At 40.4% G+C, this 24,918-nt stretch overlaps 1 protein-coding gene across 1 annotated transcript; it reads right to left on the reverse strand.

The window, feature by feature from the left end:
- Nucleotides 1–12,203: 12,203 nt before the first annotated feature.
- Nucleotides 12,204–24,101, reverse strand: LOC134802784 (aldo-keto reductase AKR2E4-like). The gene is made up of 7 exons (XM_063775492.1): nucleotides 24,094–24,101; nucleotides 17,843–17,923; nucleotides 17,077–17,262; nucleotides 14,989–15,105; nucleotides 13,745–13,912; nucleotides 13,027–13,230; nucleotides 12,204–12,512 (listed from the first exon to the last, which is right to left on the reverse strand). The coding sequence occupies exons 2-7, from the start codon at nucleotides 17,882–17,884 to the stop codon at nucleotides 12,255–12,257; spliced, it is 975 nt and encodes a 324-aa protein (XP_063631562.1). The 5' UTR covers nucleotides 17,885–17,923; nucleotides 24,094–24,101; the 3' UTR covers nucleotides 12,204–12,254.
- Nucleotides 24,102–24,918: the final 817 nt, after the last annotated feature.

Below are 24,918 nucleotides of genomic sequence, written 5' to 3' on the forward strand. Positions count from 1 at the left end.
TTTGCGGCGTAAACGGCCGTATCTTTTTTTCCGATGACTTACAACTCTTAGAAGTTTAAATTTTTCACAGCTTTTAGGACCTAAGTTATGCTTTTAATTTCAACTCGATACATCCACGCCTTCCCGAGATAAAAGGTCTTAGTAGACAGACGGACGGACAACAAAAGTGATCCTATAAGGGTTCCGTATTTTTCCTTTTGAGGTACGGAACTCTAAAAATGATATGATATGATATAAGGGCTTCTATAAATAAATATTATATCAAGAGTGTTTGTATTATATTATATCAATAGGTACTTATATTTAATAGTTTAACTCCGAGCAAGCCTTACAAATGTCCGGAGCACCTATAGCTTCTTGACCGGTAGACATGAATATGGGCGTAGCGATGTGACAACCCCATCGCGTGCTGATGGACCAGTAGAATCAGTCAACGCAGGGCAGCTTGTGGAGAGCTGTTGGGAAGAAACATTCCCACGGCTCCTGGGAAGTGTGAAGTTCTGCCACCCGATAGAAGGGTGGATAAAAAGGGCCCTCTGCCTCTGTCTTGCTTTAGCCGGTCGTCCAGAGTGGAAAGCGACATCGATTTTGACATTTGAAACGATAAGGCAGTAATATCGCGCTGCAATACTGCTGCCGACTGCGATATTAATGCCGACTATATTACTACAAATGTCAATAATACTGGCAGCGACATCAATTTTGACATTTGCAACAGTAAGGTAGTAATGTCGCGCTGCAATACTGCTGCGGATTGCAATATTACTGCAGACTACATTACTGTCGCAAATGTCATAAACCCTGGCAGTGACATCGATTTTGTCTTTTGAAACAGTAAGGCAGTAATATCGCGCTGCAATACTGCTGCCGACTGCGATATTACTGTCGACTGCATTACTACCGCAAATGTCAAAAACCCTGGCAGCGACATCAATTTTGGCATTTGAAACATTATATAAGGCAGTACTATCGCGCTGCAATACTGCTGCTAACAGCAATATTACTGCCGACTGCATTACTACCGCCAAAAAGAATAGATAGTATAGAGGGGTCCTGTCATTGTAAATTTTGTAGTCACTGTAAATTTACTGCCATCTATCGACACACGACTAAAACTCAATATGAAAACGTATAAAGTTATCAAAAAATGTATATATATGGATAAATGATTTTATTCTTTTTATATCATTTTGATCCATGTTCATTCACTGATATCTATGTGTTAAAATTGTTAAATATGAAACGGTGTCGTCGCGCCATCTAGCCGAGGATAGGCTAAAGGTGTGTGCGGCATCTATTCGAGAATGACTTTTACTTGAATTCCGAGGCACGTTTTTTCCTTAGACTTTATTCGTCTTATACGAAGTTACATATGTCTTTGCTACCGCAAATATCAAAAATCCTGGCAGCGATATCGATTTCGACATTTGCGCGCTACAATACTGCTGCTGCTGACTGCAATATTATTGCCGACTACATTATTGCCTCGAATGTCAAAAACCCTGGCAGCGAAATCGATTTTGGCATTTGAAACAGTAAGACAGTAATATCGCGCTGATATTACTGCCAACTGCATTACTGCCGCAATTTCGAAATCAATCACGTGTGATTTTAACCGCCATAGCAGTAAAAACGATTATCGATTCAATCAAAAAATATATAGTCACGTATTAAATTTCACCCATAATTAATTATGATTACCTACGAATAGGGTATTTGACTGTACTTAAGATAAATTATTTTACACCATGCAAGAAATAAAGCACCAGAAGATTAATAGATAAAGGTAGATAGCAGTTATTTTTAGTCACAATTTCTATTTTAAACCCCGATAACATAACTATAAAGATTAAAGAGTAGGTAATTTGCTTGTGACGTCACATGCTAGTGTTTCATATAAATTCCATAGTAGCAATTCGTTTTGACAGTTCGAAAAAAGAAACTCATTTGACTAGTATAGGTAGTCAAATACCCAATTATATTGAGCCACAAAAACCCAGCGCATTTTAACGGAACAACCTTTAACCTTGTCACTACTAACGCCATCTGTTAGAAAAAGAAATAACTAACATTAGTCCAACAGATGGCGTTAGTAGTAATACACATTATTTACCCTTTTATTTATTTTTTATGTTTATATAATGATATTTTTATGCTTGATAACACATCTAGACATGAATATAAATTACTATGTTAAATCTCAAACCTAACAGTGCGATAGTTTTTCCGTAAAGTGTACCACAAGAATGCATAGATTGTCGAATAGTGATAGGGCTCGCTTCGCTCGCCCTAATAATTTATAATGGTACAGTTTAATAAACTACCGGACAGGATTAAAAATATTTGAAACGACCTGACATTCTATATGTATTTATTTGACTCAAGATAGTTTGACTCAGGGTCTGATGATGGAGCCGGAAGGTGGTCACCGGTATCAATCAACCATGCAACTAAACCACTTCGTGTTTAGGCTCGTTTTATTCATCTCAACAAGATCTTTGACACAAGATAGTACTCAGGGTCTGATGATGGAGCCGGAAGGTGGTCACCGGTACCAATCAACCATGCAACTAAACCACTTCGTGTTTGGGCTCGTTTGATTCGGCTCAACAAGATCTTTGACTTAAGATAGTACTCAGGGTCTGATGATGGAGCCGGAAGGTGGTCACCAGTACCAATCAACAATGCAACTAAACCACTTCGTGTTTAGGCTCGTTTTATTCGTCTCAACAAGATCTTTGACTTAAGATAGTACTCAGGGTCTGATGATGGAGCCGGAAGGTGGTCACCGGTACCAATCAACCATGCAACTAAACCACTTCGTGTTTGGGCTCGTTTGATTCGTCTCAACAAGATCTTTGGCACAAGATAATACTCAGGGTCTGATGATGGAGCCAGAAGGTGGTCACCGGTACCAATCAACCATGCAACTAAGCCACTTCGTGTTTAGGCTCGTTTGATTCGTCTCAACAAGATCTTTGACACAAGATAGTACTCAGGGTCTGATGATGGAGCCGGCAGGTGGTCACCGGTACCAGTCAACCATGCCACTAAACCACTTCGTGTTTAGGCTCGTTTTATTCGTTTCTATAGGATCTTTGACACAAGATAGTACTCACCCTAATAGCATTTTCTTGTAGGGATTTCGTTGGGCCTTTGTTTACGTATTAGTTGGGCAACCGTTATATTTGGCCGTACGATTTGCTGGAGGGCCCTCGACAAAGGCCCTCCCGAAGATTCCCAACAGAGGGCCATAAGAGTAATTTTTTCGTTGGGCCTATTTAAATAAATCATACAATTATTCAACGGTGGTGGTTTTGGTTGGGCCGTGGTTGGGCCTATACACATTTGTTTGATGGTTGGTTAATTGTTACATTTGGCCGTACGATTTGCTGGAGGGCCCTCGACAAAGGCCCTCCCGAAGATTCCCAACAGAGGGCCATTAGAGTAATTTTTTCGTTGGGCCTATTTAAATAAATCATACAATTATTCAACGGTGGTGGTTTTGGTTGGGCCGTGGTTGGGCCTATACACATTTGTTTGATGGTTGGTTAATTGTTACATTTGGCCGTATGGCTTGCTGTAGGGCCAACTGCAAAAAAATAAAAAAGGGCAATTTTTTCGTTGTGCTTCTGTTGGCAAATTCAACAATTACCCAACGGCAAGTCAGGTAGGTCGGTAGGTAGTCGTGCACCAGGTTGAAGGCCCAACACAGCTTGTCCCACAAAGGGCCAACATTGTAACTTTAACGTTGGGCCTTGTGTAGGATTCTTACAATACTACCGTAGGTAAATAGTTGTGTAATTTATAGTGTGCCTACAGTCTAATTATGTAATGGGCTTTTGTTTACGAGTCCTACAGTTACCCTACGTTAAGTAAGTGGTTGTGTAATACGACGTTGGGCCTTTGCTGATAAATATTACAATTACACTACGGTAGGCAATGGTTGTATACCCACATGAAGGTCCTAGGCAGCAGTTGTTGTTAATCTTCTCTGTATCGTTCCAATTTTAGTATATGTACTGCCGAAGCAAGTACACTTACTATACACTCTAATTTGTATATATACTAACCGCACTTCGAAACTTCGTAAGCGAGATTTATGTTTTTTGAGATTTTAATTGAGAAAATGTTGGTAAAATACAATTTTTTAAATTTATGTATAAATTTTATAGTTATAGCTATTAGATTTATAAGTTACTTTTAAAAAATATTATGACTATATCCGGAATAATCGAGAAAATAACTATAACTTCGATGTTTGGAGACAGTAACGCCATCTAGTGACGCCACAAGCAAACTCAACTGGTATTGTTGGGTATCAGTACCACAGCCAATGTTGGTAAATGCGATATTTGTGCTCACTGGGCCAACGAATGTTATCGTTGTTTAGCCACCGGTACCAAAATACACAAAGGCCCATTGTTAGGCGTCAGTGCCACAGCCAATGTTGGTAAATACGATATTTGTCATCATTGGGCCATCGGATGATATCTTTGACTAGCCAACGTTACCAAAATACACAAAGGCCCATTGTTGGGCATCCGTGCCACAGCCAATGTTGGTAAATGCGGTATTCGTCACAATTGGGCCAACGAATGTTATCGTTGTTTAGCGAACGGTAGCAAAATACACAAAGGCCCATTGTTGGGCCTCAATGCTACAGCCAATGTTGGTAAATGCGATATTTGTCGTCATTGGGCCATCGTATGATATCGTTGATTAGCCAACGTTACCAAAATAAACAAAGGCCCATTGTTGGGCATCAGTGCCACAGTCAATGTTGGTAAATGCGATATTTGTCATCATTGGGCCATCGGATGATATCGTTGATTAGCCAACGTTACCAAAATACACAAAGGCCCATTGTTGGGCATCAATGCTACAATCAATGTTGGTAAATGCGATATTTGTCGTCATTGGGCCATCGGATGATATCGTTGACTAGCCAACGTTACCAAAATAAACAAAGGCCCGTTGTTGGGCATCAATGCTACAGCCAATGTTGGTAAATGTGATATTTGTCGTCATTGGGCCATCGGATGATATCGTTGATTGGCCAACGTTACCAAAATAAACAAAGGCCCATTGTTGGGCATCAGTGCCACAGCCAATGTTGGTAAATGCGATTTTTGTCATCATTGGGCCATCGGATGATATCGTTGATTAGCCAACGTTACCAAAATACACAAAGGCCCATTGTTGGGTATCAGTGCCACAGCCAATGTTGGTAAATGCGATATTTGTCATCATTGGGCCATCGGATGATATCCTTGACTAGCCAACGTTACCAAAATACACAAAGGCCCATTGTTGGGCATCAATGCTACAATCAATGTTGGTAAATGCGATATTTGTCGTCATTGGGCCATCGGATGATATCGTTGACTAGCCAACGTTACCAAAATAAACAAAGGCCCGTTGTTGGGCATCAATGCTACAGCCAATGTTGGTAAATGTGATATTTGTCGTCATTGGGCCATCGGATGATATCGTTGATTGGCCAACGTTACCAAAATAAACAAAGGCCCATTGTTGGGCATCAGTGCCACAGCCAATGTTGGTAAATGCGATTTTTGTCATCATTGGGCCATCGGATGATATCGTTGATTAGCCAACGTTACCAAAATAAACAAAGGCCCATTGTTGGGCATCAGTGCCACAGTCAATGTTGGTAAATGCGATATTTGTCATCATTGGGCCATCGGATGATATCGTTGATTAGCCAACGTTACCAAAATACACAAAGGCCCATTGTTGGGCATCAATGCTACAATCAATGTTGGTAAATGCGATATTTGTCGTCATTGGGCCATCGGATGATATCGTTGACTAGCCAACGTTACCAAAATAAACAAAGGCCCGTTGTTGGGCATCAATGCTACAGCCAATGTTGGTAAATGTGATATTTGTCGTCATTGGGCCATCGGATGATATCGTTGATTGGCCAACGTTACCAAAATAAACAAAGGCCCGTTGTTGGGCATCAATGCTACAGCCAATGTTGGTAAATGTGATATTTGTCGTCATTGGGCCATCGGATGATATCGTTGATTGGCCAACGTTACCAAAATAAACAAAGGCCCATTGTTGGGCATCAGTGCCACAGCCAATGTTGGTAAATGCGATTTTTGTCATCATTGGGCCATCGGATGATATCGTTGATTAGCCAACGTTACCAAAATACACAAAGGCCCATTGTTGGGTATCAGTGCCACAGCCAATGTTGGTAAATGCGATATTTGTCATCATTGGGCCATCGGATGATATCCTTGACTAGCCAACGTTACCAAAATACACAAAGGCCCATTGTTGGGCATCAATGCTACAATCAATGTTGGTAAATGCGATATTTGTCGTCATTGGGCCATCGGATGATATCGTTGACTAGCCAACGTTACCAAAATAAACAAAGGCCCGTTGTTGGGCATCAATGCTACAGCCAATGTTGGTAAATGTGATATTTGTCGTCATTGGGCCATCGGATGATATCGTTGATTGGCCAACGTTACCAAAATAAACAAAGGCCCATTGTTGGGCATCAGTGCCACAGCCAATGTTGGTAAATGCGATTTTTGTCATCATTGGGCCATCGGATGATATCGTTGATTAGCCAACGTTACCAAAATAAACAAAGGCCCATTGTTGGGCATCAGTGCCACAGTCAATGTTGGTAAATGCGATATTTGTCATCATTGGGCCATCGGATGATATCGTTGATTAGCCAACGTTACCAAAATACACAAAGGCCCATTGTTGGGCATCAATGCTACAATCAATGTTGGTAAATGCGATATTTGTCGTCATTGGGCCATCGGATGATATCGTTGACTAGCCAACGTTACCAAAATAAACAAAGGCCCGTTGTTGGGCATCAATGCTACAGCCAATGTTGGTAAATGCGATATTTGTCGTCATTGGGCCATCGGATGATATCGTTGATTGGCCAACGTTACCAAAATAAACAAAGGCCCATTGTTGGGCATCAGTGCCACAGCCAATGTTGGTAAATGCGATTTTTGTCATCATTGGGCCATCGGATGATATCGTTGATTAGCCAACGTTACCAAAATACACAAAGGCCCATTGTTGGGTATCAGTGCCACAGCCAATGTTGGTAAATGCGATATTTGTCATCATTGGGCCATCGGATGATATCCTTGACTAGCCAACGTTACCAAAATACACAAAGGCCCATTGTTGGGCATCCGTGCCACAGCCAATGTTGGTAAATGCGGTATTCGTCACCATTGGGCCAACGAATGTTATCGTTGTTTAGCGAACGGTAGCAAAATACACAAAGGCCCATTGTTGGGCATCACTACCACTGCCAATGTTGGTAAATGCGATATATGTCATCATTGGGCCAACGAATATTATCGTTGTTTAGCCAACGGTACCAAAATACACAAAGGCCCATTGTTGGGCATCTGTGCCACAGCGAATGTTGGTAAATGCGATGGTGGGCCAATACAAAATTAATGTTGGCTACGGAACGAACCTCATCCCAACGTTTTCCCTACCGTTGGCACCGTGGGCCCCAACGAAAATGCTACTAGGGCAGGGTCTGATGTTGGAGCCGGAAGGTGGTCACCGGTACCAATCAACCATGCAACTAAACTACTTCGTGTTTAGGCTCGTTTGATTCGTCTCAACAAGATCTTTGACACAAGTTAGTACTCAGGGTCTGATGATGGAGCTGGACTGTGGCCACGGGTACCAGTCTACCATGTAACTGAACCACTTCGTGTTTGGGCTCGTTTGATTCGTCGCAATAAGATGTTTGACACAAGATACTACTCAGGGTCTGATGATGGAGCTGATGATGATAGACAGGTACCCGTCGCCACCTTCGCGCTCCATCATCAGACCCTGAGTACTACCTTGTGTCAAAGATCTTGTTGAGATGAATAAAACGTGCCTAAACACGAAATGGTGTAGTTGCATGGTTGATTGGTACCGGTGACCACCTTCCGACTCCAACATCAGACCTTGAGTACTATCTTGTGTCAAAGATCTTGTTGAAACGAATAAAACGAGCCTAAACACGAAGTGGTTTAGTTGCATGGTTGATTGGTACCGGTGACCACCTTCCAGCTCCATCATCAGACTCTGAGTATCACCTAGTGTCAAAGATCTTGTTGAGACGAATCAAACGATCCTAAACACGATGTGGTTTAGTTGCATGGTTGATTGGTAATGGTACCTTCCAGCTCCATCATCAGACCCTGAGTACTGTCTTGTGTCAAAGATCTTGTTGAGACGAATCAAACGAGCCCAAACACGAAGTTGTTTAGTTACATGATAGACTGGTACCCGTGGCCACCTTCCAGCTCCATCATCAGACCCTGTGTATCTTCAGTGTCAAAGATCTTGTTGAGACGAATCAAACGAGCCTAATCATGTTACTACATGGTTGATTGGTATCCGTGACCACCTTAATCATCATCAGATCCTCAGTACCAGTTCGTTTTTAAACCCTCGTTGATACAAACTTTATTACCTATAGGTACCAAATGCAATGACGAAACATGTAAATAAGCGAGTAGGTACCTATAATTTCTTTCGAGTAATATACCTTCATAAGTACAAGTATGGGGCTATTCATAAATTACGTCGTTTCAAATGGGAGGAGTGGGGGGGGGGGGGGTCTGGACATGGATGATGGTAACATGATATAGGAGGAAACAGATTCATCCGAAGCTTGATTTTTGGATGATTTGAGGGGGGGGGGGGGTCAAAAATCGTCAAAAATAGATGACGTAATTTATGAACAGCCCCTATGTACATTTGCACTGCATTTAGTATTTTCGTACTTACCAAATAACAGTTTTAGAACTTTAAAAGTTAAGTACAGTTAGTGTTGTTATGGTTGATTTCAATATGCTTCGCGAAGGATCAAGAATGTTTAATCCATCATTGTAGTGCGAGTGTGGTAGAAGGGATCGGCGTACTGAGCTCGCACGGCCTGCCGCAGCGCGTAAAATACCTAAACTCGCTCAACGCCGAAATGTAATAGCGCTCTTAAATAAATGAAAATGAAGACGAAGTAACCAACGATTCCCTTCACGACTATTCCGTACATTTTTAAGTACCTAAACAAAAAAAATGTTAAATATGTGATTATTAATGCGATTATATGAATGTGTACCTACATTATTACCTATTTATATATAGCAATTTAAACTAAATATGTTTTGGAAAAATACACAGTTTCGCCAAAATTATATTTTCACCACACCAGCTCGGAAGGCTTACTTTGCACTTCAAAAACTTTTTGAGTTGTTTTCTTATGTTCGGTTTAAAGATATTTTATTTCTCAAAAAGAATAACAGTCATTCACTTAAATGAGAAACATGCACTTATAAATATAAACTTAAGTATAGACTTATACTAGTGAGCGCAGTGACAATGTTTGCTGGTAGAATTGATTTTTAAATGATGACTTTGGATGATAAATATTTGATAACATTCATTTGGATTTGATTTTATATGATTTTTAATTTAAATATGTATTTGCTTCGGGTTGGTGTGGTGAAAAATTTTGTGTTTCACTCGGGGCAAATTTTGTTTAACCCTCGTGCTTTGAAACCCTCGCAACGCTCAAGATTCCATTTTTCGAACCAATCGCTACGCTCGTGGTTCAATTTTGGAATCTTTCGCTTGCTCGGGTATCAATATTAGCACGAGCGGTTGAACAACTACTTTGCCGCCCCCTTGTAAAACAAATAACTATATTATCTGTCTTTTTCGTGCTCGGGACAATAATGTTCGGGTTCAGAGCCAAGGCCGTAGAGGCCGTTTCGACCATTTAATAAAATGTGAGGGGTAGGTACGGTGGATAACCTTAACTGTATAACCTGTGTTTAATATTTTTTTACTTTATTTTAAGTAGGTACTATTATGGTTATTGTAAAACTTACCGCCACAGCGAACAAGCCGGCCAGCGTTAATAACAACATGGTGACTCGAGTACAGAAGCACAAATGCTTACAGCATCATTCTCAGTCTCTGTGTCCCACTAGGCAATTATGTTTAGTTTAGTTTTTGCTGTTGTAGTGCGGTGAGGTTCGGATACGTAATATAATTAAATCAAATAGATGCCTACTATTAAAATTTATTATAAACTAAATAAATTAAGACTAATAACATAAATAAATAAATAAATAAAACTTACCTACTGGATTTAATTATACATATGACTATTACTAAGGAGGTAGGTAGGTTTATAAGTATGTATTAATATTCTTATGGATATGTAGTTATTTTGTATATAACTTGTTACCTATAGGTATAGGTATATGCCTTTGCACCTACCGCTGCGTCTTACGTAAGCGAACAACTCGCGAATAATTCGGGTCCAAGGCGTTCGCGTTCGCAACGAGATCGCCCACGTAGGACAGTATAGGTAATCAAAGGATTGATTCACCCCGCGCCGCATCGCTTCGCTTCGCGTTCGCGTGTTGTTCGCCTACGTAGTACGCTGCGTAATGCATCGTATCGTATTTAGTTAAGTTCCTAGGGTTAGCTACTTCTTTATAGCTTGCCGTCATGTACATAGGTACCTATTACCTTAGTTTCGTATGTATCTCTCTCAGTTACTTAAAGGTTAGCTGGAAGAGATCCCTTAAGGCAATAAGTTCGCCTTTGTATTGTTATTTTAATAATTTAAAAAAGTATTGTGGTATATATCCGAACGTATATAATAAAATTCCTCAGTACGATCTCCAGAAACAAATAAAACATTGACTTATTTAAACAAATTAGAACTGTATTACATCTAGTTAAAGTCCAAGTACAATGCAGATTTATCATTGCTCCGTTAGATAAGTTACCGGTTTGGTCACTAGTTACTTAATAAAGATATATGATATGTCTTCCTAATTATAAAAAGACGTAAGCGCCTGACGTGTTGTATTGAAACCTGTCGTTTTGAGTTTAGGCAGTTTTGAAGGCTATAGGTATAAATTATGCTCAAGTTTTTCTTAAGATTAAGCTATTAAGGGCAAAACCACATTATAAGTAAGTATGTAGTTTATTCCGACGTTTATTCTATCTATCTATAGGGACTGCAATGTTGAGTGCAGCACTAGTGCACCCAGTAAACCATAGAGTAACTTATACATACTAGGCCTGACAAGTTTTCACTATGACATTGATGCATCAAGGCGGTTTGTTTACAGGTGTTATCTGCCTCTCTATCGATCGAATAAGCAAGAGTGATAGAGAGGCAGAAACCGAATCTTCGATTTACGTGTTTCGCGGTAGGCCCTGTGAGTATGCTAGTGACGGCCTCTATGAGCCATACACAGAGTTTTGCTTACGTAGTAACTATTTATTAATCTGTGGTTTTGCGTAATATTCCCTATTCGATGATGATATTGTAATGGTTTTGTACCTACTATATTTCGTAACAATCAAATATTACGTGCACACTCAAACATATCCTCCTAAGATGAAAAGATAAACATAATTTTGACGAATGTAGCAAATTTATAGTGTAATTTTCATCTTGAAATAAAGAAATCTAATCTAATCTAATCTAATCTAAGGCCCAGCCATACAACTGAAAGATCCAGAATTTGCCGCTGAAATTTGAACCATTAGTGCAGGCCAAAATTTATTTTGATTTGTGATACTCGTGGGCCAATGCCATATACTATAGTTCGTTTTTTTTAGCATTAGAAATAAGGTAAACAATCTTGATGTGTCTTTTAATTGAAAAACACATTTTAAAAATAAGTTACGGCATATATGTAACAATTATGAATCGAATACTTACGATCATTTATATTCTTCTGCTTTCATAAGTAATAGTTACTGATTTTTAAAACGCGTTTTTCAATTAAAAGACATGTCAAGATCGCTTACCTTCTTTCAAGTTCTTTCTAATGCTAAAAAAACGAACTATAATTATTTCATAGGACCGGCGGCGGGCCGGATAAAATCCATTCGCGGGCCGGAGCAGGCCCGCGGGCCGTACTTTGCCCACCACTGCTCTAGGCTCATATAAATAAATAAAGAAAGTTAGGTCAACGCCTCCTAGAAAAAAGCGAAGACCCCGGGTCCGGCGCATATTTAGTCCAGCATATTTCGCTGGCTGTTCAAAGAGGCAACGCCAGCAGCGTGCTAGGCACATTTACCCGGGTAGTCTGTTTTCTATAATATTACTTTTTATATTTGTTATATAAATAAATAATAAATTAGAAAAATATATTTATTTATTTATTGAAAATGAAATGATGGTAACGTTTCTAATCGATATCTTGATTTTTCCCGTTCTTCCACGAAAGCATCGACTTCGGGGTGGTACTGGGGGGAACGTCGTACTTTTCAAAGGGGTAGTTGGATAAGTTCTGCCAATATGTCGGTCTGTTCGAGCGGTACTTGATGTCGAACTTCGCTAATATGTCGAACTCCGACTGCGACAGTTCGAAGTCGAAGATGGAGGCGTTTTCGATGACGCGGCTCGGTGTGACCGTTTTTGGGAGGGTGATGATGCCTCGTTGGTACTGGAAAGAAAGCGAAATAATTTGTTAACTCATGAATTCAAATAAACGAAATTTATCCCGCTAATATCTGGGAGACCGACCTTACTCGGAAAATATATAAAAACTCAAGAATGCGCGTTTTCCCAGGGATAAGACCTAGCTAGATCGATTTTTCGCCCCCGGAGATCCCCATACAGCAAATTTCATCGAAGTCGTTAGAGCCCCGTTTCCGAGATCCCCGAAATATATACATAAATAAATAACAAGAATTGCTCGTTTAAAGGTAAAATATTAGATAGATTATATAACAAGGCTATACACCAATTGTGTCGCTTAACTTCAAACTCGGGTAAATCCATTCGACCCTCTCAGCAAATATCTACCCTATTACCTTTTCATAATACCAAAATCGAATAATCTGACGGATGGATTTACCCGAGTTTGAAGTTAAGCGACTCAATTCCACGAAGCTATTTGAGTGACATTGGTTAGACGTCTACTCAGGCTAAATACATGAAATTATTGACGATCTTACCAAGTATCTGAGCACGATTTGTGTGACAGACTTGTTGTATTTCTTGGCAATAGCGACGAGGGTGGGGTCGTCCATCTTAGGTCCCTTAGCGTCAGGGGCCGCACGGCTGGGGATCATGGCTCCGAAGGGCGCCCAGGCGACTACCCTGATGTTCTGAGAGGTGCAGTAGTCGACGAGCTCCTTTTGACCGAAAGCGAGGTTGAGCTGAGGAGAAAAAGAATAAACTCAGAATTTTGACTAAAAAGAGTAGGTAAAGTGGGTCAATATATTGTTGGGTTTTTAATGACTCAGCTATTAACCCAATGGTACCTGATTTGATGTGTCCGTAAATTTATGATCAAATGAAAGCGGAATACATTATAATGCACCGCTTCGTTTCGTTTCCTATGGGAAGCACCACGTGCCAGCTCGGGCTTGCGCTTGTATATTTCTCGTAATAGACGCGTTTTGTTAGAGAGTGAACCTTCTGTACCTAGTACTAGGTACTTACTTATTATTTATTCTGTGGTAATACCTACCAACCAGCTGATAATACAGGGGAAAATCCAGGGAAAACGAAAATGTGGAAGAAGACGTACCTCGTGGCTCAAAAACCTCAGGTGCTGGTTCAAGATGAGCACCAAATCTCTGTTTCGAGCTGCAGCGTCAAAAGTGAACATAGCCCTAATGATAGCCAACCTCCGGCAGGAGACGGCACCATAAGAAGAAGAAAACCTACTTCGACTTGGTTGGTGACTGGCTTGACGTTGCTATTGGCTACGAGGCGCTTCAGCTGTTCAACGTTAAAGTTTGACACGCCGATGGAGCGCGTCAGACCCTTCTTAAGGACCGTCTCGAAGGCCTGCCAGGTGTCTAGGTAGTCGATCTTTCGGTCTACCCCTTCTTCCTGGAATAAAATACATTACATGGTATCGGTCAAAAGATTAAGTTCACTATGATTTATGATGTTGAAATGGGACTGGGCTGGTCATGTCTGCCGAATGCCGGACGACTTGTGGGCCAAGTTAACCACGGAGTGGGAGCCCCACGAGTGTAACCGGGGATCCGGAAGACCTCGTTGGCGATGGCGGGATAACTTGGACTCCTTTTTGAGTGGCTGGCCAGATATAGCACTAAACATAGACAAGTGTAAGAGGGGGAGGCCTTTGCTCAGCAGTGGGACGCAGTGGTCTCTGAATAATAATAATAAATTAGTAGTAGGTACTTTTGTGTGATAAAGGCTAATGATATGGTTTTTTGATTAGTCGGCCGCAATTTCCGAATACAACACACAACAACCAATACACAACACACAACACCCCCCTTGGTTGTAACAGCCAATTACAAGAGCCTTTCACATTGTCCGATCTGATATCGGATGTAGGATCCTACATCCGCGTAGTTAGGCCGCGGGGGCGCAATGTCTTACATTTTACTTCCATCTGACATCCGATATCGGATCGGGCAATGTGAAAACACTCTAATATTTTGGATGGAATCACATGAAGAGCTGACTGAGTCAGTGTGGCCTTGATGACCTGCATTTACGGATGTATCTGCAACACCAGGGAACTATACTCACAGTGTAGGACATCGGCCAGTGCGCGAGCACCTGGTCCACGTAGTCGAGGCCTAGACGGCGCAGGGAGCCGCGCAACAAGACCTCCACGTCGGCCTCACGGCTGTACGTCGGCCACACCTGGGAACTATACTCACAGTGTAGGACATCGGCCAGTGTACGAGAACCTGGTCCACGTAGTCGAGGCCTAGACGGCACAGGGAGCCGCGCAACGAGACCTCCACGTCGGCCTCACGGCTGTACGTCTGCCACACCTGGGAATATACTCACAGTGTAGGACATCGGCCAGTGAACGAACACCTGGTCCACGTGGTCGAGGCCTAGACGGCGCAGGGAGCCGCGCAACGAGACCTCCACGTCGGCCTCACGGCTGTACGTCGGCGTCACCTGGGAACTATACTCACAGTGTAGGACATTGGCCAGTGTACGAGCACCTGGTCCACGTAGTCGAGGCCTAGACGGCGCAGGGAGCCGCGCAACGAGACCTCCACGTCGGCCTCCGTGGCGTACGTCGGCCACACCTGGAAGAATATGATCATGGGGTCAAACTCAAAACCATGTTCAGGTCTTTCCTGTGGACATACTTATACCCAAAACTTATCTAAGTTTTGGGTATGTCCACAGGACTACCATCTGGTAGGAAGAAAAAAACTTGTGTGCTCATCCGAACTGTAATGTTTTTCTCCTGTGACCAATAGTTAACAGCTTGTGGGCATGTACGTAATGATTTTAACATACTTATCCAAATAAAAGGAGAGTTTCGTCGATCTAGGAAGTCAAAACAATAACGGCCGTTTTAACTTAGGACGCATAGATTGACGAATCCAGCAACATAAAAACTAGTTTGATGTATTCAAAAGGTACTTAAATACACAATACAGTACGTAGCGGCCCCCTTTTTTCAATATCTTTCGTTAAATTTAAATAATCGCTAAATAGCTGTGGCGCTAGTGTGCACGTTGATGGGGGCTCTTAACTTATGGGTATGTCTACAGGAAAGACCTGAACATGGTTTGAGTTTGACCCAATTTTGATGGAACAGCTTGAAAGAGACCCAGGGAGTTCTGGTAATCAAAGAGGGTATGTTGGTGTGTTTGTGGGGACATTGTGGCAATAGGGAGTATTACTGCAATGTTCAGGCCAGCGCAAACCGGCGGAGCGCAGCGCAGATCACCGAGGAGGATTTACGCCGCGCAGCGCACACGGGCGAGGTAAAATCCCCCGCGATACCGCGAGCCCCGCCAGCCCGAGCGCTGGCAGCATTCGGCTTCAGGCTGGGGGATGCCGCGGCATGCCGCCGCGCGTACTCTATCACAAGGGATTAGTGACTAGTGTGCACGAGTTCTGTCACGGCGCTACTCCGGCGTACTCGGGAGGCCTCGGCGCATGCCGGGGGATGCCGCGGCATGCCGGCGCCTACCGCCGCGGTATCCTCTAGCGTGCTCCTCGATGCCGCGGAGTAACAATCCTCCGAGATGCTCCGAGGTCGGTCTCAAAGCATTTAAATTTAAACCTGAAGGTAATTGAAATAGGGAAGAAAATACATTGATAATTTTAAAGTGATCTGCGCTGCGCTCCGCCGGCTTGCGCAGGCCTTTCTGCCGCCAGAGTGCAGCACTTTATTGTTTAGTAAACCATAGAGTAACTTATACATACAGTTTTATGACAAGTTTTCACTATGACATTGATGCATCAAGGCGGTTTGTTTGCAGGTGGCCTACCGCGAAACGTGAAAATCGAAATTTCTATCGAGCGAATAGGCAAGAGTGATAGAGAAGCAGAAACCGAACTTTCGATTGTCGTGTTTCACGGTAGGCCATGTGATTGGCCTGATGGTGACGCCCTCTACTCAGAGTTTTGCGTAATTATTACTATTAACAAGTTTTCCGTTCCGCCGTTCTTTACCTTCTGTTATATCATGTTGTATGACTTGTATGATGTCCTATACGATAACATGTTAAGCTTGACCTTTTGTATCATAAATGATCAAGGGATCAACTTTATCAATAACCTTAACCCTGGTTTGTTGCTAGTTTTTGTCAACGAGACTTCCTACCAAGCCTGAACAAAAGGGAAACTAAAGGTAGACCTTTAAGCTTGGTCTGTATCATGTGTATGAGAAACTTACCTCCGTTATATTATTACATACAAGCTTTTTATTAACTTGAAATTTATGTATCTATGTATGTTTGTACGGGTCAAATCTTGCAAGTTAAATTTGATCCACTTCCCGACTTCCAATGAAGCCGAAAATTTGCATAGGTACATAATATGAAAGTAGGGTGACAATGCAATATTATGATAACACCGAGCTGATCTGATGATGGGGACAGGAGGTGGCCATAGGAACTCGAAACAACAACGAAACATAATTATTTATGTTTGGGGTTTTTAGAATTGTCTCGAGTATTAGTTGCCTGTGGAAAAAAGTAGGTACAGTCAGCGATAAAAACTTGTACCAAAAATGAAATTTTTGCCAAAATCTTTTGTACCTTAGTGGTGATAAAAAGGTCTTCTCTCTTCACGACGCCATCTTGGATCTTCTTCTTTATAATCTGTCCGATCTCGGGCTCAATCCTATACAGATGCGCCGTGTCGATGTGTCGGTATCCCACGTCGATGGCGTACGAGATACAGTCCACCATCTTGTCCCAACCGGAGTAGTCGAACTCTCCGTCCTGGAGAGGTAAAGATTGTGGATCAGTTTGGATCATATGGATGGTAAACATATAACCATGCCATGTTTTCGATGGTAAACCTTGGGCAAACCCAATGCCAGTGTATTCTGAATAAGTATTTTGAGGAAAGTAGATATTTATTCTGAGGCCTATGGTTCAGGCCTCAGAATAAATATCTACTTTCCTCAAAGTAAGTTTCCTAAGTATTATTATGTTGATTTAAAAAGAAAGTTTCTCTAATTTTCAGGTTCGTGGCGGTATCTTCACCTAACGGCTCGGTCACGACATTGTGCGATTAGGTTGGAGCGAGACACAGCGATCGGACCTTTCGTTCCCACCTATACTTGCCGCCGCCAGTGCTGCCGGTCGCGCAATGTCGTGGCCAAGCCGGAAGACTCTTCAAAAAGTTTAACAACCTTAGACATTAAAATATTCTGGTGACTTGTCACGGGATATCACACCATAATCATCATCAATGATTCATCATCCATGGCATAATGATGTCCTCATAGCGCCGCCTACCGAACTGTAGTCCCATGGCTGAGAGATCATCACCTCACCATCATCATCATGTGCTTACCGGGCGGAGACCGAGCCACGTCCCGTAACCCAGAGCTGGCATTTGGATGCCATTATTGAGAGTGAACGAGGGGATGTTGACCTGAAAAACAAAATAAAAGAACACATATTAACTCACATTTATAGACGGGTCTATCGCCCGTCGTCGGTAAAGAAAGTAATAAAATAAATTCGCGATAGACCCGTCTATCTATACATATAATAAAGCTGAAGAGGGTCGAAAGTCTGTACATGGAAGATATTTGAAAAAAAGTTGGCTGGAGATACTTAGAATTGATAACAGAACACGTTCCAACAGTTTTTAGAATTTTTGTCTGTTTGTCTGTTTATCTGTTTATTTGAACGCGCATCACGTGAAAACGGCTGAACGGATTTTGATCAAAACTTTACTAATCTGTCGAGAAAATCCCCGGCCAGGTTATAGGCTATAAAAATTCAACCCCTAAAAGGGGGGGTAGCCACAACACTCGATTGACTTAAGTTTGCCCCTGAATCGTATGGCGCTACTTAGGAAGGAGGGGCAAACTTTTTTCAAATATGTGCTAACACTATAGAGTACCCTGGTAAACTAACAGATGGCGCTGAATTTAATACGATGTGACATAAATAAGCACCGAGGAAGGATTTTGCTAAATTAACTCTAAGTTTAGAAGAGGGGTCTTCTAAAATTTCAATCAATCGTACGGATATCAACAAAAATTGAATAATTGTGTTGATTTAATAATACAACAAAATTAAACGACAGTAAATTAATTGCCCCTCATTGCACAGTGCCATCTTTAGGGGAGCTGAGTAAACATTAAGTAACCAAGAAAACTAAAAATGGGTTTACATAGTTACCTACGTAGTGGTAAAATAAACAGATAAACACACATATCAACACGCGTATAATTGGATAAAATTATTTATTTTCTCCGTCATGCATTATACCTAATCGTAATTATATCGCATCCATATCAAATCCATATTCATACGTAGCGTAAGCACTTAATAATGGCCACGAAGGTGGGTACTTTGAAAAAAAAACATTGACCTCTGTCATTTGCAGTGCCGGATTAACCCTTTTAAACAAAATAAGCACTTGCTTAGGGCACCATGTCTAGGGGGCACCAAAAATTATCGAAAAATTTTCGCGCTCGCTTCGCTCGCGTTTTCAATAACATTCTAATATGTTTATGATAAAGGTGACATTCGGGTGGCGCCTGCAGCAGCATTAGGTACTCAGTTGCAACGTTACTGCTGCAGCACTGTCAATTTTCGTGATAAAATGATGTGACTGATTTCCACACTAAAAGTAAAAATGTACAACTGTCTATCAAATTGCGTTTTTTTATATCGAAAAATTGTCGCGCTCGCTTCGCTCGCGTTTTCAATAACTTTCTAAGATATGAAAAAGGTGACATTCGGGTGGCGATTGCAGCAGCATTAGGTACTCTGTTGCAACGTTACTGCTGCGGCACTGTCAATTTTCGTGATAAAATGATGTGACTGATTTCCATACTAAAAGTAAAAATGTACAACTGTCTATCAAAATGCGTTTTTTTATATCGAAAAATTTTCGCGGTCGCTTCGCTCGCGTTTTCAATAACTTTCTAACATATGATAAAGGTGACATTCAATTTTCGTGATATAATGATGTGACTGATTTCCATACTAAAAGTAAAAATGTACAACTGTCTATCAAATTGTGTTTTTTTATATCGAAAAATTGTCGCGCTCGCTTCGCTCGCGTTTTCAATAACTTTCTAAGATATGATAAAGGTGACATTCTGATGGCGACTGCAGCAGCATTAAGTACTCTGTTGCAACGTTACTGCTGCGGCACTGTCAATTTTCGTGATAAAATGATGTGACTGATTTCCGTACTAAAAGTAAAAATGTACAACTGTCTATCAAATTGCGTTTTTTTATATCGAAAAATTTTCGCGCTCGCTTCGCTCGCGTTTTCAATAACTTTCTATGATATGATAAAGGTGACATTCGGGTGGGGACTGCAGCAACATTACTCTGTTGCAACGTTACTGCTGCAGCACTGTCAATTTTCGTGATAAATTGATGTGACTGATTTCCATACTAAAAGTAAAAATGTACAACTGTCTATGAAATTGCGTTTATATATCGAAAATTTTTCGCGCTCGCTTCGCTCGCGTTGTCAATAACATTCTAACATGTTTATGATAAAGGTGGCATTTGGGTGGCGCCTGCAGCAGCATTAAGTACTCTGTTGCAACATTACTGCTGCGGCACTGTCAATTTTCGTGATAAAATGATGTGACTGATTTCCATTCTCAGCTGAAATGCAGCAATGAACGTCACTCAATTTACCAAAAAAATTCAATGTAATCTTGATGACCCTAGGGAGAGGGGGCACCATGGTCTAGAAATACTTAGGGCATCAAAATATCTTAATCCGGCCGACTGGTCGTTTGCGGAGTCAAACGATTTGGGACTCGCACTTTATATACGCATTACCATGCCTTCCCGAAAAAAATCGAATCATTCGCGAAAGTTTCGCAACGCATTGAGGTTACAGGGGGCACGTGGTCTTCCTCAGGAGTCTGAAGAAGACCACGGTAAGTGGCGCTCTAGCCAGGCAGGCCGCTTCGCTTTCGCTCGCGCGCGTATACCTTATAAATATTAACAAAGTGTGGCCCGCGTCAACATCGTTAACTACTATGTGGCCCTTGGCTGCTAAAAGGTTGCCGACCGCTGCTCTAGCATATCCATATGTCAACTTTACTTCAAGTTCCGCCTCCAGGGGAGAGGGAGAGAAATTAGGATTATAAATTAGCCGCTTACTGACACAGACCGAATTACACGCGGGCGGAGCCGCGGGCACAGCTAGTATATAATATATATATATAATAGCATATAGCAATATAAGTAAAGAATGAGTGGTAACTCCATAGGTACATCAGTTTTCTTACCAAAACGCGAGTTATTTCGTAGTCGACATCTAACGTCCTAATTTGCTTTAGTACCTATTTGTATTGTAGTACAGTCGAGTGTAAAAATATGGGTGCACACATCACACTCAAAAATATGTCCCACAGTTCTTATGTCACCGAATTAAGAACTATGGGACATATTTTTGAGTAAGTTATATGCACCAATATTTTTACACATTACCGTACATCTGTATATTTAATTATGTAAATAAATGGTATTTTTCCATAGTGGCCTTAATAGATTTAGATATAAGGTCAGGTGGGGTTAGAAAAACATCGGCCAAGAAGAACACTTGTATGGAATCCTCATACTGTTTCTCTTGTTCCGAGCAAAATAAACTACATATTAAGTTTCATTTACCACCATCTGCCTATAAGACTCATTTATTTCAAAATTACTTCTATGTTATAAATATATATACCTACTTGTACCACATACCGTTAAGGAATTTGATACTACATATTTTACGATTGGTTGGTTTACATTTACAGATTATAGTAGTGTAAATAATTGTAAATATTTGTATTTCAATATTTAGACATACTTACCTATAGATAATTTTATTATGTAAGCTTTCAAGAGACATGATATCATGATAGATAACATTGATAACCTTTCCTACTTATATTTCCTACTAATATGAATTATATACACATAGGTACATACGGTACATGTTGTCCAAGCAAATCTTGTCAGCAGAATAAGTTTTTGTCAAAAGTTTCATTTTTGGTACAAGCTTTTATCGCTGACTGTACTTTTCTTACGACAGACAACTAATACTCATCGAGACAATTCTAAAAACCCCTAACACAATTAGGTTGCGTTGTTTCATCACAGAGTTCCTATGGCCACCTCCTGTCTCCATCATCAGATCAGCTCGATGGTACCATAATATTGCATTGTCATCCGATTTATACATGCATGCAAAATTTCAGCTCAATCGGAAACCGGGAAGTGGATCAAATTTAACTTGCAAGATTTGATTACAGACCGACAGACAGACAGACAACGGTCAGGTGAAACTAAATAAAAGCTTGTAAAAAGGCGGCAACTTTCAGAAAATGTAGGCGCGAAGGGTTATCTTCCCATAGAAAATTTGAATTTCGCGCCTTTTTCTACTGACAAGATTTGCTTGACCAATACGAAACTGAATTAACCATGACCAGGCGGCTTAGCACGGTCGCGTTTTTATCCCTTGTCACCATGCCTGTCACGTTCTAACAAGTATGTAAGTGCGAAAGGGACGCGCATAGTGATAGTCGATAAAACTGGAACCGTGCTGAGCCCGCAGGGGCCTATTGCATAACAAACTACAACTAATATTACAAGCGGAACTCCTTATTTAATAAGTGAAATTAGAAAAGGAGTTCCGCTTGTAATATTAGTTATAGTTTGTTATGCAATAGGCCCCAGGTGTGATAGTACCACTACAGGGTGGCCAACTTGGAGGTACGTATACAACTTCTTTTTCCGCCATTTTCTTTTGGCGGCAAATATGACAGTTGCATCAAAATTACATTGTGTAGATACCGCAAACTTGTTATGAAGCGTTTTACGACTGAACAACGTGTTTTAATTATTAAAACGTTCTTAGAAACATCAAAAAGAACGTTTCCCGGTCGATTAATTTCAAGGAACGGTGACATTGATTGGCCCCCAAGATCGCCTGATTTAACAGCTCCTGACTTTTTTCTGGTTGGGCGCGTGGCAAAGCAACAATGTCGTTTAAAAACCTGCTGTATCGTAGTTCTTTTAAGGTTCAAATCTAAGTAAGTACATGTAAAATGTTTTGGTAATGTTGGACGATCGACCATCTCAGTTTAGGCGAGCGCTCATATTATTAATAATCTTAACACTATCACGATACCGTTGCTTTTTAAAGGAGATTGTTGCTTTGCCGCATAAAAGAAACAATGGCTTTTGTTTAACAGATTAGGGTCTAAGGCCTAAAAATCATTTGAGAAAATTCATACTATATACTATTGTACCTATTGTATTGTAGAGACAAATAGCGTTAGCGTCGCCTCGCAAACGCCATAGCACAAAATAAATAATAATACAAACGGTAGAACATGAGTGTCTATTTATAAAATACGGAACCGGCGCCGGCGACTCATTCACATAAACACGCCGCGGAATATTCTACAAACAGCAACACTCCTTTCTGTACATCGGTGGACCTTATTACAAATGGCATAAGGTCCACCGATGTACAGTTAACAGTGTGGACGATGGTATTTAACCTATCCGGCGATTTTGTTTGCGAATTGATACGACCAATTAAAAAGTTAGTTAATTATATACCTAAGTACTTAGTTACAGAAAAATTACGTTGTATATTTAGTTACTTCCAAAATTAAGTGCCTATACAAATAGTTAGGCCTTTACGGTAAATCAAAACAAGGAAATAAATACATATATATCGTTTAAAAATCAATGATAATCATGACAGTCAGCAGCAATAGTTGCTATTTGCTAAGCGGGCGAGGTGTTCAAAATTATCTTGACGCGACTTTATTGTTAAGAGAATCAGAGCGTGTCAAGGTAATTTTGAACACCTCGCTTCAATTTTGAACTTCTGCTGCTGACTGTACTCGTACCTACCTGCAAGAGCGAATTGGCCAGAAACAGTTTTGATATTACCTACTTATGTAGATTCTGTAAATATTAGTACAAATTTAATCTCCGGTCTGTTATGATAAGGATCCTGACAGATTTTTTATGTAATTTTAAGTCTCAGTTTTTCTGTTTCATCAAAAACGATTTCTTCTGCTTTATACGGCAATGACGGCAAAGCCTTGAACTAACGATTTTAACCACCACGCATGATATTAAAATTGGTAAAGGATAACACTTTAAACTTTCGCGATTTGTAGCCTACACATAATTAATGTCATTAACGGGACAAATTAATGCGATTAATATTATAATAAAATTAATGTTATTTAATCGCGTTAGAAACGTTAATCACATTACTTAAATATGTGGTAAAGGATCGTTTTATACTTGCAAAGTATTGTGTTATAGTTCGTTTTTTTTAGCATTAGAAATAAGGTAAACAATCTTGATGTGTCTTTTAATTGAAAAACACATTTTAAAAATAAGTTACGGCAAATATTTAACAATTATGAATCTAATACCATCATTTATATTCTTCTGCTTTCATAAGTAATAGTTACTGATTTTTAAAAAGCGTTTTTCAATTAAAAGACATGTCAAGATCGCTTACCTTCTTTCAAGTTCATTCTAATGCTAAAAAAAAAACGAACTATAGGTGTAAGTAAGTAAATAAATGTGAGTTACCTTGGCCATGGTGCCCATGGTGCGTCCGCAGTCTCCGGCAGCCGGCTTCAAACTACCGATAGCAGCTAGCAGTGATATCAAATACGAATTCTAAATATGCGGGCTTAGAGGATATAACCAAACGGAGACGCCTTGTCTGTAATTTTCGGTACAAAACAGTCTCTTGATTTTTGCGGGGGAGGGGCACGTCAAATGTATACGTAACGTAAAAGGGTCAAACAGATCAGTGTGTTATGTCTTTCCTGTAGACATACACAAGAGTTAAGGGCTATAAAGGTTAATTTTCTTATTTAACCCTTATCCATGTAAAAAGGTCCTCCTTTTATTTAGAAAACTATGATAAAATCATTGCTTACATGCCCACAAGCTGTTAACTATTGCCCACAGGAGAGAAAACTAGTGTGTTATCGCGAACAGCACATTTCTATCTCTGGTGTTTTTAAAGTTATAAGTGTGACATTTCGTATGAAGATAAACAATTTCATTGGCTATCGTATGGCATTCTTGGTTTCTACTTATCTGTAACAGTTCCTGTGTTATAAGCCTTTTTTTGAAAAATGAGTTTTGTTTCATTGTGTACTTGTGCATGTTTTCAATGAAACACTCTAATTTTTACAGTGAAACAAATCTAATAATTATAGTCTACCATGAAACACCGTTAATAAACATTGAACCGGTGTATTAAATAAGTGACATTAATACATATATGCTTTCACTCAATTAATGAGAAAGGAAAGGAGAAAATAGTGGTAGGCTGAAATTGGTTATTTAAAAGGTTTCCGACATATGGAATCATTATAAGATTGCTGAAATATCTAAAAGCGA

This window comes from Cydia splendana, chromosome 25, assembly GCF_910591565.1.
Source record: "Cydia splendana chromosome 25, ilCydSple1.2, whole genome shotgun sequence".
NCBI classification, from domain to species: domain Eukaryota; kingdom Metazoa; phylum Arthropoda; class Insecta; order Lepidoptera; family Tortricidae; genus Cydia; species Cydia splendana.